The 18,327-nt window shown below is 42.3% G+C and overlaps 1 protein-coding gene across 1 annotated transcript in view; it reads right to left on the bottom strand.

Annotated features, from left to right (window-relative positions):
• The window catches only part of mipepa (mitochondrial intermediate peptidase a), a 49,405-nt gene extending 40,214 nt beyond the window's left edge, over positions 1 to 9,191 (bottom strand). Inside the window, exons 1-2 of the mRNA XM_048597935.1 lie at positions 8,953 to 9,191; positions 677 to 865 (exon numbers count right to left, since the gene is read on the bottom strand). Coding sequence (XP_048453892.1) covers positions 677 to 865; positions 8,953 to 9,102 — 339 coding nt within the window. The 5' untranslated portion in view covers positions 9,103 to 9,191. The remainder of the gene's footprint in view (positions 1 to 676; positions 866 to 8,952) is intronic.
• Between the last annotated feature and the right edge of the window lie 9,136 nt (positions 9,192 to 18,327).

Genomic DNA, 18,327 nt, shown 5'->3' with positions numbered 1-18,327 from the left:
CCTAGACCCTTCATCTGATGAAGGGTCTAGGCCCGAAACGTCAGCCTCTCTGCTCCTATGATGCTGCTTGGCCTGCTGTGTTCATCCAGCCCTGCACCTTAATTCTATTATAACGCGTGTTTCGTTAATGTAAATTGGCTGTAACAGGATTGATGAATCGTGGACGCTGTTTGGATAACACAAACTTTCTGCTATACAGGTAAAGCGATTTTCTATAGCAATTTCCCTGTAACACAACGTTCTTTAGCGCAAGGTCACAAAAGAATGCAACTATTGCATTATGGGAGAACTACCTGTATGTATTAAATGATTTAGATGAAGGAACTAAATGCAGTATCTCTAAGTTTGCAGACATGACAAATCTGTGTAGGAGGGTGAAAATATGAAGTGCAAAGATGCTTCAGCATGACTTGTAAAGTCGACCGAGTGGGAAAATGTATACCAGATGAAGTATGATGTGGATAAATGTAAGATTTTCTACTTTCTTAGCAAAAACAGGAAGGTAGATTATTATCTGAATGGCATTACGTTGGGAAAGGGGGGTGGTGTAATAAGACCCATATGCTTTTGTATACCTGTCAAAAAGGAAAGCAAAACTAATTTAGCTCCACAATTAGTGGCTACCAAAGTTGCAAAACATATACACTTAAATATATATACGTATCAATAAGGAAACGTTATCACTACTTACCAAATCAGCAATTCTACAAAGACAGTCTGAAAGTCTGTCAAAGATTTGAACAACTTGAGGACCAGGTGGTGTTCTGCATGCTTGTTCCACTAACTGCTCCATTTCATTCAATGCATTTTCTTGGGCCACCTGAAATCCTACTGGGGAGTTCAGCTCATGTACACCAAAAAGACCCTTAATGATAAAGTAAGAAACTTTAGTTCATAGAAAGTGTTCATACAGTTTTTTTTAAAATGACCACAAGACATCAGAAGGGACTTTACAACAGATAAAAGTGGTTTTGAAGTGTTGCCATAGTGGTAGTATAGGAAATGCAGCAGTCAATTTGCTGTTTGTGGGACATGATGTGTGCAATGTATTAGTGATCAGATAATTTTTTTTAATGATGATTAAAAGGTAAATATTGAGCAGGACAATGATCTGTGGTAGCACTGATATTAATGATTTAGTATGCCAAAATCTTCCAGTCTTTCAAGATTCAGTGGAGATGCCAGAGTTTTGTAAAATGGCAAATGTGACACCCTTACTCAAAAATGATGCAAGGGTCGTTCCAAACTTCAGGTCAAACAGTTTACCATCAATACAATGTAAGGTTTTAGGAACAATAATCAGACAGAAATTAACAGACACTTGGAGAGATTGATGTTAGAAGAACCAGCATGAATCTCAAAAAAAATGGATAGTACTTAACTAATCCTTCGGAAATTCTGAGGAAGTAACAGAAAAGGCCAATGAAGGGAATATAGTAGACGTTGTCTCTACGAATTTTAAGGAAGGCTTTGGCAAAATACTTTTTAAAAAACTGGTTAACAAAATTAAGATCCATAGAATAGGACAGTCAGTCTCCAAAGATTAAAAAGATGACTTAAGGACAGAAAACCGCAAATATTGGCAAATGGTCATTTTTCAGACTGAAGAATGGTGGACAGTGACAAAACATCAGTGCTAGAGCCATTGTTTCTTTATAACATTTGTAATTGGGAAAATGTTAGTCTACTATAAAGGACGTAATAGCAAGGCATTTAGAAACACAAAATATAATCAAGCAAAGTCAGCATACCGTCATGAAGGGAAAATCATACCTGACAAACTTATTACTGTTCTTTAAGGAGCTAACAAGCTGGGTTGATAAAGGGGAACCAGTAGTTTTAATACAGTTAGATTTCCAAAAGGTTTCTAAAAGTTTCAATTAGGTACCACCCATAAGGCTACATAATAAGAGCCCTAGTTGTTGGGAGTAACATATCAACACGGAAACAGGACTGGCTAACTAAAAGAAGGCAAAGAGTTGGATAAAGGGGGAATTTTCAGGACGGCAATGCATAACTAGTGGAGTAGCACAAGCATCAGCACTGGGACTACAATTATTTATAATGTGTTATTAACTCGGATGACAGAAGTGAATGTACTATTGCCAATTTTGCAGAAGACACAAAAATAGATGAGAAGACAAGTAATAAAGATGACATAAGGAGTCTACAGAGGAATACAGGCAGGTTAAGTGAGTGGGCAAAAACGTGGTAGATAGAATATAATGTGAAGTTATGCATTTTGGCAGGAAGCATAGTCGAGCTGACGGCCTAGTGGTATTAACACTACATTATGAATCCAGAGACTAGGTAATGTCTTAGAGAACTGGCTTCAAATCTCACCATGGCAAATGGTGGAATTTCAATTCAATAAAAAAAAATCTGGAATTAAACATCTAATGATGAGCATGAAATCATTGTCAATCATCAGAAAAACAACACACCTGGTTCACTACTGACCTTTAGGGAAAGAAACTGCCAGCCTTATCTGGTCTGGCCGACATGTGACAATAATGTAGTTGACTTTTAAAGCCCTCTGATATGGTCTGACAAGCAATTCAGTTCTAACAACTGCTGGAAAGTCAAAAAAGTGAAACTGAATGCACCACCTGGTATCAACTTAGGAACTGGAAAGGACAACTGCAAGAAAAAAGCTCTGTTGACCCTGTAATGTCCTCCTTACCAACATCTGGGGGCTACTGCCAAAATTAGGAGAGCTGCTCCCAGACTAATCAAGCAAAAGCTTGACATACACAACATCCCAGATGCCACCATCACCATCCCTAAATTTGTCCAGTCCAACTGGCAGAACAGGCCCAGGGGAACTGACAGTACAATTAAGAAGAAGGAGCTCTCAACAATGACTTCAGACACCACGAAGTCTCGAGGTACGAGGTTAAACACATGCAAGGAAACCAGCTGCTGATTTTCTATAGCATCCTCCACGGCTGATGAATCAAGACTCTTCCGTGTTGAACAACACTTGGAGGAAGCACTGAGGGCGGCAAGATATACTTTGTATGGGGGATTTCAACGTCCACTACCAAACACAGTTTGGCAGCAGCATCACTAATTGGAGTTCTGAAAAATCAATGCTGAAATACTGGGACTGTGGCTGGTGGCAAGGAAAGCAAGACGGCAAAACATACTTGACCTCAACCTCACCAATCTTATAGGTACGACAAGTGCATTTGTCCATGACTGCACTGTCCTTATGGAGACAAAGTTCTGTCTTCACAGTGTAATACCTTATACCGTTTTGTTGCCACTGTCACAGTGCTAAATGGGACAGACTTTGGACAGAGCCAGCAACTGAAAACTGGGCATCCATTAGTTACCATGGACCACCAGAAGCTGAATCACACTCCAATACAAGCTGCAGCCTCATGACCATCAAGTCAGGGAATCAACATTCCTTCCATCATAAAGTCAGAAGTGGGGGATGTCTCCCAATGATTACACACAATGTTCAGCACCATTCATGACTGCTCATACATTTATGCAGTCCATGTCCAAATGCAGCAGACAGGGACAATGTCCAAGTTTGGGCTGAAAAGTAGCAAACAATATTCACGCTACACAAACTACACAGGGAATGATCATCTCCAATGAGAGCATCTAACCACAGCTCTTCTGCTTTCAGTGGTGTTACCATCACTGAACACCTTGGGTGTTACCATTTTAATCCATCTATTCAGTTTGATCAATGTGGGAAAGTGTGAGGTTATGCACTTTGGTAGGAAGAAGAGGCAGAGACTATTTTCTACATGAAGAAAGGCTTCAGAAATGTGAAGCACAAAAGGACTTAGAGTCCTGCTTCAGGATTCTCTTAAGGTTAACATGCAGGTTCAGTTAGCAGTTAGCATGTCAAATGGAATGCTAGCATTTCAAGGGGGCTAGAATACAAGAACAGACATGTGCTGCTGAGACTGTAAAAGGCTCTGGTCAGACCGCATTTAGAATATTAAGGGCAGTATTAGGCCCCATATCTAACGATGGATGTGCTGGCCTTGAAGGTGGTCCACAGGAGATTTACAAGAATGATCTGGGGATGAAGGTCTTGTTAAACGAGGAGCAGTTAAGGACTCTAAGCCTGTACTCAATAGACTTTAGAAAGATGGGAAGGATCTCATTGAAACTTACAGAATACTGATAAGCCTGGATAGAGTGGACATGGATAACACAGTGTGGAGCTGGAGGAACAGCAGGCCAGGCAGCACCAGAGGAGCAGGAAAGCGGACGTTTCGGGTTGGGACCCTTCTTCAGAACTGGGGCTCTGAAATTTCTGAAGAAGGGTCCCGACCCAAAACGTCCGCTTTCCTGCTCGGCCTGCTGTGTTCCTCCAGCTCCACACTATGTTATTTCAGACTCCAGCATCGGCAGTTCTTACTACCCTAGAGTGGACATGGAGAGTCTAGGACCCGAGAAGACAGCCTCAGAGTAAAGAGGCGGCACTACAAAATTGAGTTGAGGAGGAATTTCTTCAGGCAGAGGGTAGTTAATCTGTGGAACTCATTTCCACAAAGGGCTGTGGAGGCCAAGTCATTGAGTGTATTTGAAACAGATTTGTTGATAGGTTGTTGATTGCTAAGGGGATCAAGGGTTACAGGGAGATTCCAGGAGAATGGGGGTGAGAAATATGTCAGCCATGATCAAATGGCAGAGCTGAACCAACAAGCTGAATGGCCTAATTCTGCTCCAATAGCTTATGATCTTATATGCAGGCAAAATTCAGAGAAATGTCAAAATAATAGTATATGAATAGTAGAGTATTTCAACTTCCAGTTTATCAACAGGGATAGACAAAGTATGAAAGGCTTAGAGGGGTCAGGAGAGCTTTTTAGAAAGTCTGAGAAGAGAGACAGTGGTACTGGACTTAATTTTAGGGACCAAAACCAGGCAAGTTATAGATGTGGCGGTGGGACAGCATTTTGTGACAATGATCACAATTCAGAAAGGTTTAAGTTAATTACGGATTAGAAGTTTGAATTGGAGGAAGGATGATTTTAATAAAACAAGACATGATCAGGCCGCAGTGGACTGGGAGCAGCTACTTGCAGGAAAATCCACATCAGAGCAGTGAGAGTCATTTGAAAGAGTAACAGTGAGAGTGCAGAGCCAACATTGTCCAGTAAAGGCAGAGTACAGAGACCCCTGAATGTCAACAGATATACAAGACTCAATAAGAAAAAAATAAGCTTATGGTAAATACCAAAGGCACAAAATGGCACATGTCCTACAGAAATATAGAAAATGCAGGGAGTTGCTTGAAAAATGCATTAGGAGAGCAAAGAATGGGTGTCAAAAAGCATTGGTGAGTAATAATAAGAAATTCCAAAGGCATTTCGTGAAGTTCATTTCAGCAAGAGAATAACCAGAGAAAGAGCAGGGGCCATTAAGGATCAAAGTCGTTATGTGTGTGTTTTTTTTTAAAAATTCGCTCATGGAACATGGGAGTCACTGTATGGCCAGCATTTATTGCCTGCCCCTAGTTGACCTTGACTGTTGAAGTCCATGTCCAGCAGTTTAAGGAAGCAGCTCACAACCAGCTTCTCAAGGACAACTAGGGTTGGTCGATAAATGCTGGCCAGCCAGCAATACCCACATCCCACCACTAAATTTAAAAAAAATATAGTTGTGTGGAGCCAAGAAACATAGTTGAGATTCTAAACAAGTGCTTTGCATCTGCATTCACAGCAGAAAAAGACAACTTTTGTCTAGAAATCAGGGAGGCCAATTATGATATATTTGCATAAATTAGCAGAGAGGGAGGAGTTACTTTCAGTTTCAGCAGCCCAAAAATGGATAAACACCCAGGCCCAGATGAGATGTATCCAAGGCTGCTGTGGGGGACAAGGAAAGAGATTGCAAGAGCTCTATCATTACTTTTCAAATTCTCTCTGGTCACAAGGGGTGCCAGAGGACTGGAACAGAGCAAATGTGCTACAATTGTTCAAGAAAGATGGAAGGGATACACAGGAAACTACAGTCCAGGGAATCCAACATCTGTGGTAGGGAAACTATTGGAAAAAATTCTGAGGGACAGAATTAATCTCCTTTACAGAGGCAAGGATTAATCAAAGTTAACGTTTCAGGTCCGGTGATCCTTCCTCATAATTGATGGCGGCTGGGAAAACATCGGTTTATATGCAGAAAATAGGGAGGGGGATGGGGTAGGGAGTAAAAGATAGGATACAGCCCGAAGAGAAAGAGCAGTCAGATAGACAAAGGAATTGATAATGATCTGGCTAGGAGGGTGAATAGTTGTTTATAGGGACTGTTATTGACTAACAACAGGCAGTGTGTAAAGGCAGGCTATGTAATAACAAGGCCTGGAGTGTGGGGTAGGGGGTTAGGGGGTTAGGACATGGGAGAGTTTAGGTCCGAAAATTATTGAACTTGATATTGAGTCCAGAGGGCTGCAGTTCCCCAAGCGGAAAATGAGGTGTTATTCTTCCAGCTTGCATTGAGCTTCGCTGGAACACCACAGCAAGCCAAAAAACAAAGATGTTGGCCAGGGAACAGGGTGGTGTGTGAAAGTGGCAGGCAACAGGTAGCTCAGGGTCTATTTTGCGAGCAGAACGTAGATGTTCTGCGAAGCGGTCACCCAGTCTACGCTTCATTTCCCCAATGTAGAGGAGACCACATTGTGAGCAGCGAACGCAGTCGACTAGGTTTTGGGAAGTGCAGGTGAAGTAATGCTTCACCTGGAAGGTATGTTTAGGCCCTTAGATAGTGGGGAGGGAGGAGGTAAATGGGCAAGTGTTGCACCTCACCGGTCGCAGGGGAAGGGGCCGTGAGGGTGAAAGAGCGGACCAGGGTGTCCCTGAGGGAACTGTCTCTGCGGACAGCGGACAAGGGAAGGGAGGGGAATGTGTGTCTCATGGTGGCATCTCGCTGGAGGTGGCAGAAATGGCATCTGATGATCTTCTGGATGTGGATGCTGGTGGGACAGTGGTAAGGACAAGGGGAACCCTATTGCTGTTGCGGGAGGGAAAAGAAGGGGTGAGGGCAGAAGTGGGGGTAATGGCTCGGACCCAGTTGAGGGCCTTGTCGACAATGGTGCTGGGGAACCCTCATTTGAGGAAGAAGGTAGACATGTCGGAGGCTCCCTGGTCGAATTTGGCTTCATCTGAACGTATGCGACGGAAACAGAGAAAGTGAGAAAATGGGATGGAGTCTTTACAGGGAGCAGGGCATGAGCACAGGCAGCTGTGGGAGTCAGTGGGTTTATAGTGGATATTATGGCCAGTCTATCCAACTGCTGTTCTCTCTCTTTGGGCTCTATCCTATTGTTTACTCCCTACCCCATCCCCTTCCCTATTTTCTGCATATAAACCAACGTTTTCCCAGCTACCATCAGTTCTGAGGAAGGGTCACGGAACCGAAACGTTAACTCTTGATTTTTTTCTTCACAGATACTGCCAGACCTGCTGAGCTTTTCCAGCAACTTCTGTTTATGCTCCTGATTTACAGCATTTGCAAGAACAGTTCTTTCAGGCTTTTTTAAGGATTAATCAAAGATAGTCAGCCTAGTTTTGTAAGGGGAGATCATGTTGAAGAAACGTCCTTGAAATTTTTAAGGTGACTAGATGCGTAAGGAATGGGGGGGTGTGCATTTAACATAGTCTATATAGACTGCAGTAACACTTTTGACAAGGTCTCACATGTCAGACTGGTTAAGAAGCTGAAGGCTCATTGGGATCAAAAACATAAAGGCAGATTATGTGAACGGCAATAGTTAGGGAAAGGGTGAAATGCAACAAGACCTGGGTGCCCTTGTATATAAGCCACTGAAAGTAAACATGCAAGTGCAGCAAGCACTGAGGAAGGCAAATGGCATGTTGGCCTTCATAGTGAGAGGATAGGAGCAGGGATGTCCAGCTACAGAGGACCATGGTGAGACCACATCTGCGGTATTGTGTACAGTTTTGGTCTCCTTATCAAAGGAAGACATTCTACCTACGGAGGGAGTGCAATGAAGGTTTACCAGACTGATTCCTGGGATGGCAAGTGTGATATATGAAGAGAGATTGGTTTAGTTAGGACTATGTTCACTGGAGTTCAGAAGAACAGGTGGGAATCTCTGAAATTTATAAAATTCTAACAGGACAAAGAGTAAATGCAGGAAGGTTGCTCCCAATAACGGTGGCGGCCAGAACTACAGGTCTAACGATATAGGGTAGGCCAATTAGGACTGAGATGGGGAGAAATGTCTTAACCCAGAGAGTGGTGAGCCTGTGGAATTCTCTGCCACAGAAAACAGCTGAGGCCAGAATATTAAGTGTTTCTAATGATTTAGATATAGTTATTCGGTTTAAAGCGATCAAGGGATATGTTTAGAAAGTGGCAACAGGGTACAGAGTTCGATGATCAGCCATGATCATATTGAATGGTAAAGTAGGTTCAAAGGGCCAAATCACCTATTCCTACATCTACTTTCTGTGTCTATCCAAGGCAGTTTGTCAAATTGGATTCAAAATTGGCTTAATAGCAAAAAGCTGAGGGTGATGGTTGAGGGGTATTCTTGTGACTGGAAGCTTTCCAGTGCTGGGTCCTTCACTGTTTGTTGTGTACTTAAATGACCTAGATGTGAATGTAAGATGCATGACTAGTTAAGTTCAAAATGATGCGAGATTTGGGTGTGTAAATAATGAGGGAAACCTTAGACTACAGGACAATATAGACCAGCTGGTCAAATGTGAACAGAAACAAATAGAATTTAATCCTGAAAAGTAAGGTGATGCATTTTTCATACAATCATAGAATCCCTACAGTGCAGAAACAGACCAATCGGTCCGTCGAGTCTGTACTGACCGTCCTTGAGTGCTATCAAAACTCTTCGACCTTATTAGAAACGACTCCATTAAAATTCAGTGCACCAGCCGGGCTCAGCTTTAACAGGTTATCGTGTAGCAACCTCGTGCACATTACATCGGAAGTGTCACTCACCACGTTCTTCCCAAATATATCCACCTTTCTCCTCAGTTGATCGTTGAAGGCCGCTCCCACCGGAGACCATGAAGTGGAGACATTTCTGTAGGTTTTGAAACGACCAGTTTGAATACATTTAAAGAATGTCAGCCACTGCCGGTTCAACATGTCCAGGAACTCGCGCTCCAACGTAGGCCAAGGGCTTCCGGCATCGTAAACCACTGCGCCTGCGCGCCGGTGCTACAGCCTTCTGGGAGTTGGAGTTCTTGGCCATTTCACCGAAGGAGCATGCGCGGTATTAAAATATGTCCCGCCGACGTGGTAACTTCGTGGGAGGAACAGCCACGAAGCTGAGAAGGAGTAGGTCCATTCAAACATTTACCATCCAGCCATGCTAAGAGTGGTGTAAGGGGGAATTTAAGCCTTTGGGAAGACGAGAGTGACTGGGAAGGGTCTAGGCCCGAAACGTCAGCCTTCCTGCTCCTATGATGCTGCTTGGCCTGCTGTGTTCATCCAGCTCTACACCTTGTCTCAGTGACTGGGAAGCTTTGACATGAGAAGGGGAGAATGGAATGATGTGTACCTGAGAATAAATAGGGTTTAATGAGAGACGTATTACTTAAGGCATCTGGTACATTTGGGTCTTGGAGGTGGCTGCTTTGTGCAACACTTCTGCTTGATTTACAAAAATGGCTGGACTTTATGGTCACTTTTTATTTCAGCGTAACATCTTGCTGTCTTGCTAACGTCTCTGTCCTAATCTTACTGCAATTTTTCAATGAAGCCATAAAGACCTCAGGTACCTGGGTATGTTGGAGGGACCGCACCTTATTTTCCGCTTAGGCACTCATAGCCTTCAGGGTTCAACAACTTCAGAACATGAACCCTAACCTCAATTTTAATTACTCCTTCTCAGCACCTTGTTTGCATAGGTTTGCTTTCAGCAGAGCAGACCTATTTTCTGCAATTAACATCTGCCATTAACAATTACTCATTATTTATATGTCATCATTATCTATTTCACCAGATTGGTGACCGTAATGGTTCTATGTCCTACTTTCAGTCTGAACTGGAAAATTTTGACAACTTAACTTCCATTTCCAACCCTCTCAGTTTCACATGGGCCATCTCTGACTCTTCCCTTTCTTGACTTCCGTGTTTCTATCCTACCAATAGGCTATCAATTAAGACTAATTATTACAATTAACTATTATTATATAACCTACATCATCAGCATATCTATCAATGTGCCAAAGGCAGAAAGAGAGAGAGGCTAACATTTTTAAAAGCTATATTACTTGCTTAAATTCTTGTTTTGAAATCGGTTCTTGTCAAATTTTAAAATAGCTGCTTTGAATACGGATTGAGCAAATTGACTGCTTCCAGAATTTTCTAGCAATTATTAAGACACAGGCAAATTCATCACCTCCTGGAATATGACATTCTTTATATGGTATGAATATTCCAAACAACCAAGACAGTTATATTAGATATTTTACCATCTGTGTGGAACAAAGGAATTACACAAAACCTATTATAGCTTGAATCAATTCAAATTGCTCACAGTTATCTACTGCAAAACATCACTGGTTTCTGACAAGAGGGCATCAAATGGAGTAATTACTCCAAACATTAAAATTGCTGATAAAAGCCCGTAAGCCCACAGCAGATGCACAAATGGGCCAGTGGCCTCAGCTGTCCATGACAGGCTATAAGGTGCATCCACACAAACACTGTAGATGTCACCATATTCATTACATAGTCACATCATTGCCAGTGCATGCATAGACTTCCATGCTTTTATTTTAAGTTAACTAGTTAGGCTGAGAATCTGGAAGCACAGACAAATGCTATTACTGGGAGCAGGAGTGGGGTGGGGAAAGACTTTTATTATAGCTGAAGTTGAGTCCACCAGGAGAAGGAAAGAGGTTTGAACCAGAAACCAACCTCCAGTTTGCCTGGGGGTGACAAACTGTTGATTGAGAGGCTACCAGGGGTGTAGGAATGAAAGAGAGAGGCTGGTAGGATGTAGGAGATGGTGCTGCAAAGTAGAGAGATCAACTTCAAACAAAAATAAAACTCTTTTTGTCATACAGAGTACATTATTTTATATCCTGCAGCTCCATCTTCAGAGAGGCAGATGCTTTCTACCACTTAAGAATAATGTTGGTTTGTTTCTGCCTCTTGCTTAACTTACATCAGATATTCATAGAATAACCTGCTGACATCAAATCCACTCCATTAACTGAGTGTCTCAATTTAAAGCTTATGTCACATGACTGAAACTGCTGGTTTGTTTGAACCACCTTTAATTATGCAGTTTTGACATTTAATCATCGATCTGTTTCTAACACCAGAAGAGTAAGCACCCCCACACTTAGTTAAATGCCTACCTGTGCTCTTAATATCTCTTGAAAGCGTGATTTTTGGAAGGGTACCTGTGTTTCACTTGCAAAATGAGCCAACTCCCTGCTTACAAATACTACACCTTCACCAGCCATTTGACTGCATCTGAACATCTGCCATAGGGACTTCTGTGTACAGCCAACTAAAACAACCTCATCTGGAAAAGGGTGGTCTCCAAGTTATTCAGCCCAGTACAATGAAGGATATTTCTGTTTGTAATTTTGTCCTGGCATCAAATTCTCAAAATGGTAGTAAATGTTCTTGAGCTTTAATGTGGTGCTATACAGCAGGATGATAAGAACAATGTCCCAGTGGAGGTTTACTTCAGTCTTCAGTTTAATGCCATGCTGCTTCCAGACAGAAGCATGGAGTCAGCCATAGTCAAAAGTTGCTTTATAGATGCTTTCACAGTTATGTTCATCAATGGTGGTATTCCTAGAAAGCACATGACCGATATATGAGAATTTTTCAGCAACCTTGAGATGGTGCCATCAACAATGATAGTAGGAACTGCAGATGCTGGAGAATCCAAGACAACAAAGTGCAGGGCTGGATGAACACAGCAGGCCCAGCAGCATCATAGGAGCAGAGAGGCTGACGTTTCGGGCCTAGACCCTTCATCAGAAAAGGGGGAGGGGAAGGGGGTTCTGAAATAAATAGGGAGAAAGTGGGAGGCGGATAGAAGAGGGATAGAGGAGAGGATAGGTGGAGAGGAAACAAACAGGTCGAAGAGGCGGGGATGGAGCCAGTAAAGGTGAGTGTAGGTAGGGAGTTAGGAAGGGGATAGGTTAGTCCAGGGAGGACGGACAGGTCAAGGGGGCGGGATGAGGTTGGTCGGTAGGAGATGGAGGTGCGGCTTGAGGTGGGAGGAGGGGATAGGTGGGAGGAAGAACAGGTTAGGGAGGCAGGGATGAGCTGGACTGGTTTTGGGATGCGGTAGGGGGAGGGGAGATTTTGAAACTTGTGAAATCCACATTGATACCATTGGGCTGCAGGGTTCCCATCTGCCAATGTGGTATACTGCATCCGCTGTACCCGGTGTGGCTTCCTCTACATCGGGGAAACCAAGCGGAGGCTCGGGGACCGCTTTGCAGAACACCTACGCTCGGTTCGCAATAAACAACTGCACCTCCCAGTCGCGAACCATTTCAACTCCCCCTCCCATTCCTCAGACGACATGTCCATCCTGGGCCTCCTGCAGTGCCACAACGATGCCACCCGAAGGTTGCAGGAACAGCAACTCATATTCCGCTTGGGAACCCTGCAGCCCAATGGTATCAATGTGGATTTCACAAGTTTCAAAATCTCCCCTCCCCCTACCGCATCCCAAAACCAGTCCAGCTCGGCCCTGCCTCCCTAACCTGTTCTTCCTCCCACCTATCCCCTCCTCCCACCTCAAGCTGCACCTCCATCTCCTACCAACCAACCTCATCCCGCCCCCTTGACCTGTCCGTCCTCCCTGGACTGACCTATCCCCTTCCTAACTCCCTACCTACACTCACCTTTACTGGCTCCATCCCCGCCTCTTCGACCTGTTTGTTTCCTCTCCACCTATCCTCTCCTCTATCCCTCTTCTATCCGCCTCCCACTCTCTCCCTATTTATTTCAGAACCCCCTTCCCCTCCCCCTTTTCTGATGAAGGGTCTGGACCCGAAACGTCAGCCTCTCTGCTCCTATGATGCTGCTGGGCCTGCTGTGTTCATCCAGCCCTGCACCTTGTTGTCCCCATCAACAATGATGTCTGGTGCTTCTTAACATGCACCTGCTATAGGCTGAAACATAACGTTGGTCTTGGAGATGCAGATTTGAAGATTTGGCAACAGTTGAGAAATTGTTCATCATAGTTATCATCAACCTTAGCAAGTGTTGCTCAATAGACATCCTTTGGTTTCTCTTGATGTCTTAAATATGCAGATGGCATAGAAGACTGCTGCAAAATAAAGACATTGTCATTGTCACCAGGATTCCAACCATTGACCTGTATGATTTTCTGCTGTGCAGTGAGGAAGTGAAATGCCTGACAATTCTGATATTGGTTAGTGTTGACAGATGGTTTCTCTTTGTTCACTAGTTAGACCAGTATTTATTGCCCATCCTTAGTTGGTCTTCAGAAGTTAATGGTGAGCTGCCTTCTTGAACCACTGCAGTCCATGTGCTGTGTGACCTATAATGCCATTAGGGAAACAACTCCAGGATTTTCACCAAACCACATGTAAGGGATGGCAATATATTTCCAAGTCTGGTGGGTGAGTGGCTTGGAGGGGACCTAGCAGATTGTGGTATTCCCTGCTGCCCTTGTCCTTCTCAATGGTCACACTTGTCAATTTGAAAGATGCTGTCTGAGGAACTTTGGTGAATTTCTGCAGTGCATCTTGTGTATGGTGCACACTGCTTCTACTGAGCATTGTGGTGAAGGGCGTGGATATTTGTGGATGTTTTGCCAATCAAGTAGGATACTTTGTCCAGTAATGTGCTGCATCCTGGAGAAGCCTGAAACCATGTCAAGTTGCATGTTTACTCTGCTGTCCTCTCGCAAGCTCAAGTCCACAGTGACTCTTACCAATTTTTATAGATGCACCAGAGAAAGTATCCTATCCAGATGAATCACAGCTTGGTATGGCAACCACTGTGCCACAAGAAATTACAGAGAGTTGTGAACACAGCTAGTCCATCACAACAACCAGCCTTTCATCCACTGATTCTGTCTACACTTCCTGCTGCCTCGGGAAAGCAGCCAACATAATCAAAGACCTCTCCCACCCCCGTTTATACTCTCTTCCACCTGCTTCCATTGGGCAGAAGATACAAAAATTTGAAAATGAACCAACAGATTTAAGAACAGCTTCTTGCCACCTGTTAGACTTATGAATGGACCTCTCATATATTAGAGTTGATCTTCCTCTGCATCCTCTCTATACCTGTAACATTATATTCTGCAATTTTTCTATTAGCCTTAAGTAAGATATGATTTGTCTGGTTAGCACGCAAAACAGTACTTTTCACTGTATCTCTGTACATGTGACAATAATAAATCAAATCAAATCAAGAGCACGTCTGCAGCTATGGACACTTTCACAGCCAATGGTAATGTGATCATTGCTGTGCTCTGAATTTGTAGCAATGGGTCCATTAAGTGGCAGACATCAATGAAGATGTGTGTACTGAAGTGTAAACATTTCACATTGTTCAAGAAACTGCTATGCGCAAAAGACTTGAAGTCTGTAAAAACTTTTTCAGGATCTATCAAATCTCTTCTGTAGACTTTTGAACTTCAAACAACTCCAGAAAGCACAAAACAGTTTGAGTATTATATATTCATGTAAGAGTTGATGATTGCTTTAGTCTTTGTAGGAGAGTTCTTCCTACTGAACAGTTGTTCAGTCATTGTGCAGATAAGAGAGGGGAGTTGAGCTCCAAATTGGTACTGCAGGCATCAAATCAGTGTTGCTCACTAATTGTCAAGATCTGTGGCTCTGTTCACTTAAGATGTTCCACTGTGTCTATACTAATGCACCCACCAATCCAGTATCCACAACCATTCATCCCACAGTGTGCTCATGAATATAGATGCTATTTTAGAGCTCTGGGGATATTCATAGTGCCCAAAATGGGCATTAATGAGTCCACATTTTCACTCAGAAAATTTTTCAATGTGCAATGAACAATGACAAGGTCACTACTTTGTCTGTTATAATTCTCAGGCATTGTCAAAGTCATAGTCCACTAAGACTATCCAGGCTGCAACTGTGGTGCAGTCCAAATAAAAGCTCACATTCTCAAAGAATTTTCACTAACTAAATTTGAAAGTTGGCTTAAAGAACTCCATTCATCCGTTGACAAGACTACTGCTTGAGTCTGTGACCATGCACACACTAAATAAGTAAACAAATAATTCTGCCAAGACGTATGGAGAAATTAGTAATTTTAAATTTTAACTTTAAAATATTATTTTGTTACCGAAGGCAGTATTCAGCATAGAAGAATAATAGTAGCTTACCAGAATTTTCTGAAAAAGATAACTGCCACATAGAAGGTCATTGGATGAAATACGTAGAAATAATGTTGCATGTTATGATGTCATTCAGCGCAACTAGTCCTTTGTCATTGTTTCTACTCCATATGAGCAAATAATCTAGTCGTATTTTCCACATTCCTTCATCCGTCTAGCTAAACCAACTGTGAATGTTGACATAGTTTTAGTGTCAAATAGCAACATTTGTAGCTGTCTGTGTAAAGAAGTTTCTCCAGCCTTCCATTCTAAATCACTTAATGAATAAATGTTTTCTCAGAAAAAACACATCTGCAACAGTGGAAAACCCTCTCATCATCCCAAAACAAAATTAGTTTGAGACATCGGTGTCACCTTTCAAAGATCTAATCCCCTGAGGCTGCATCTGTTTGTGACACAAAGAACCACAGGGAATTTACTGCAGCAGGTTTTTTTGTTTTGTTTTTGTGTTTGCTTTTCTCCTAAGTGAACTTGTAATGGCGTCTCACAAACAGCCATCACCACAATCTCACTTAAGAGTCACGAGAAAGCGCAGAGACTTTGAAAACAAAAACACAAATAAAATTTGTGGCAACTGCTCATTTATGAATTCTTGAATATTTGTGTACACAATAGTTTCCAAATAAAATTTATTCTAAAGAGCTGAAATAGCAAGATTTATCAACGTAACCTGTTTGAAATTTAGAGAAAATTTAATTGATGATGAGATTTTAATCAAAGCCTAAAATTACTTATTCATGCTGCGAATATTAAGTTATTTAATTGTGTGAGTAATGAATTAAAAATTCAGAACTTTTATTAATTCCAATGAGGAACTAGTTGGGTTTGGCATGAATATATTTCTTCAGTTAAAATATATAACTTTATTTCTAACAATATTAGTTAGCATTCCCATTAAATGGTGGATCTTGTTAGAATTAATGTTACTTCAAAATTATTTGCCATTAAAATTCTTCAGAGGTCCAACTAATCTCTTGTCAAAATTCCACTGGGAGAATGGCAGACTTGAGAAATAATTCAGGCCTGGTTTTGACAGGAAGGACCTGGCAACCCCACTCCATGGCAGGCACCCTGAGTTTCCAGCCAGGATAGGCAGTTGGTTCCTGGAGTTATATTTACAATCGCTTTTCTGTTCAACTGCATGACTTGTACTTGTTGCATTTACTTGTAGAAGTGAGCTATTGTCTTTTCAGAGTCAAAATTAGATATAGACATTTGAGCTAACTAATCGTAGCCTGACCATCGTATTTGTATGTCACTTATTATAATGAACATGTCTTATCTCATGCAAGGCAAGCATTTGTCATTTCTAACACAGTTCTGAGGAAGCGTCACCGGACCCGAAATGTTAACTCTGTTTTTTCCTTCACAGATGCTGCCAGACCTGCTGAGCTTTTCCAGCTACTTTTGTTCCTCATTTACAACACCCGCAGTTCTTTCAGTTTTTATTTGTAATTTCTAAATGTGCATCAGTGCATGGCTCAGTTGGCACCACTCTGACATTGAACCATAGGCTGTAAATTGAAGTTCCACTCTGGGACATGAGCATAAAATAGCTAAGGTGAATATAAGACCATAAGCTATAGAAGCAGAATTATGCCATTTAGCTCTTTGATTCTGCTCCACCATTTGTACATGACTGATACGTTTCTCGACTCAGTTCTCGTGTCTTCTCCCCATAACCCTTGATCCCCTTAACAATCAAGAACCTGTTTCTGTCTTAAAATGTTCATTAACATGGCTTTGACAGCCCTCTGTGGCAATGAGTTCCACAGATTTACAATGCTTTTGGTTGAAGAAATTCCTCCTCATCTCAGTTCTAACAGGTTGACCCTTCACTCTGAGGCTGTGTAGTCGTCTTTACTATTAGTGCAAACATTATTTCCATGTCCACTCTATCCAGCTCTCAGTATTCAGCAAGTTTTAATGAAATCTCCCCTCATCATTCTAAACTCCATCAAGACACAGAATCCTGAACTGCTCCTCCTACGACAAGCCCTTCATCTCTGGGATCATTTTTGGAAACCTCCTCTGGACTCCCTCCAAGGCCAGCACATTCTTCCTTAGATATGGGACCCAAAATTGCTCACAACAGAGCCTAAACAGCCTTGGCAGTACATCTCTGCTCATGCATTCTAGTCCTCTTGAAATGAATCCTAACATTGCATATATCAATCTTATCAAATCTTATCAACGACTGAGGACAGGATAACCAGCCTATAATTTGCTGTTTTCTTCCTCCCTCCCTTCTTGAACAGGAAGGTTACATTAGCTGTTTTCCAGTCCTCTGAGACCATCCCTGATTCCAGTGATTCCTGAAAGATCACCACCAATGCCTTTACGATCTCCTCAGCTGTCCCTTTTAGAACTCTGGGATGTAGTCCATTTGGTCCAGATGATTTGTCCACCTTGAAACCTTTCAGTTTCCCAGCACCTCCTCCTTAGTGATGGCATCTACGTTCACCTCTGCCTCCTGAGTCTCTTGAAGTTCTAGTATTCTGTTGGTGTCTTCCACATTGAAAACTGATGTAAAGTACCTATTCAGTTCCTCCGACATTTCTTTGTTCCCCTTTACTACTTTTCCAGCCTCATTTTCTAGTTCTTCTACAGCCCTGATGAGATATCCAGAACCTGGGTATCAGGCATACAACACAACCTTAAGAACTCTCTATGATGTGGAGATGCTGGTGTTGGACTGGGGTGGACAAGGTCAGAAATCACACGACACCAGGTTATAGTCCAACAGGTTTATTTCAAACCACAAGCTTTCGGAGCCTCACTCCTTCTTCCAGTATCGGTGAGAGAGGTGGCATCAGACACAGAATTTATAAGTAAAAGATCAAAGGGTCACACAACAAATGAGAATGTATTAAACAAACCTAAGATGCTGTTAAATCTTTAATTAGTTAGAAGCTTTTAATTGTTTAATATGTAAATGTAAATTCCCAAATTTCTTTCAAGTCACTGCCCTGAGAGAA

The sequence above is a fragment of the Rhincodon typus genome, chromosome 6, assembly GCF_021869965.1.
Source record: "Rhincodon typus isolate 14 chromosome 6, sRhiTyp1.1, whole genome shotgun sequence".
NCBI classification, from domain to species: Eukaryota; Metazoa; Chordata; class Chondrichthyes; order Orectolobiformes; family Rhincodontidae; genus Rhincodon; species Rhincodon typus.
Note: the sequence above shows the minus strand (reverse complement) of the source record. Positions and strands in the feature narration are given on the sequence as shown.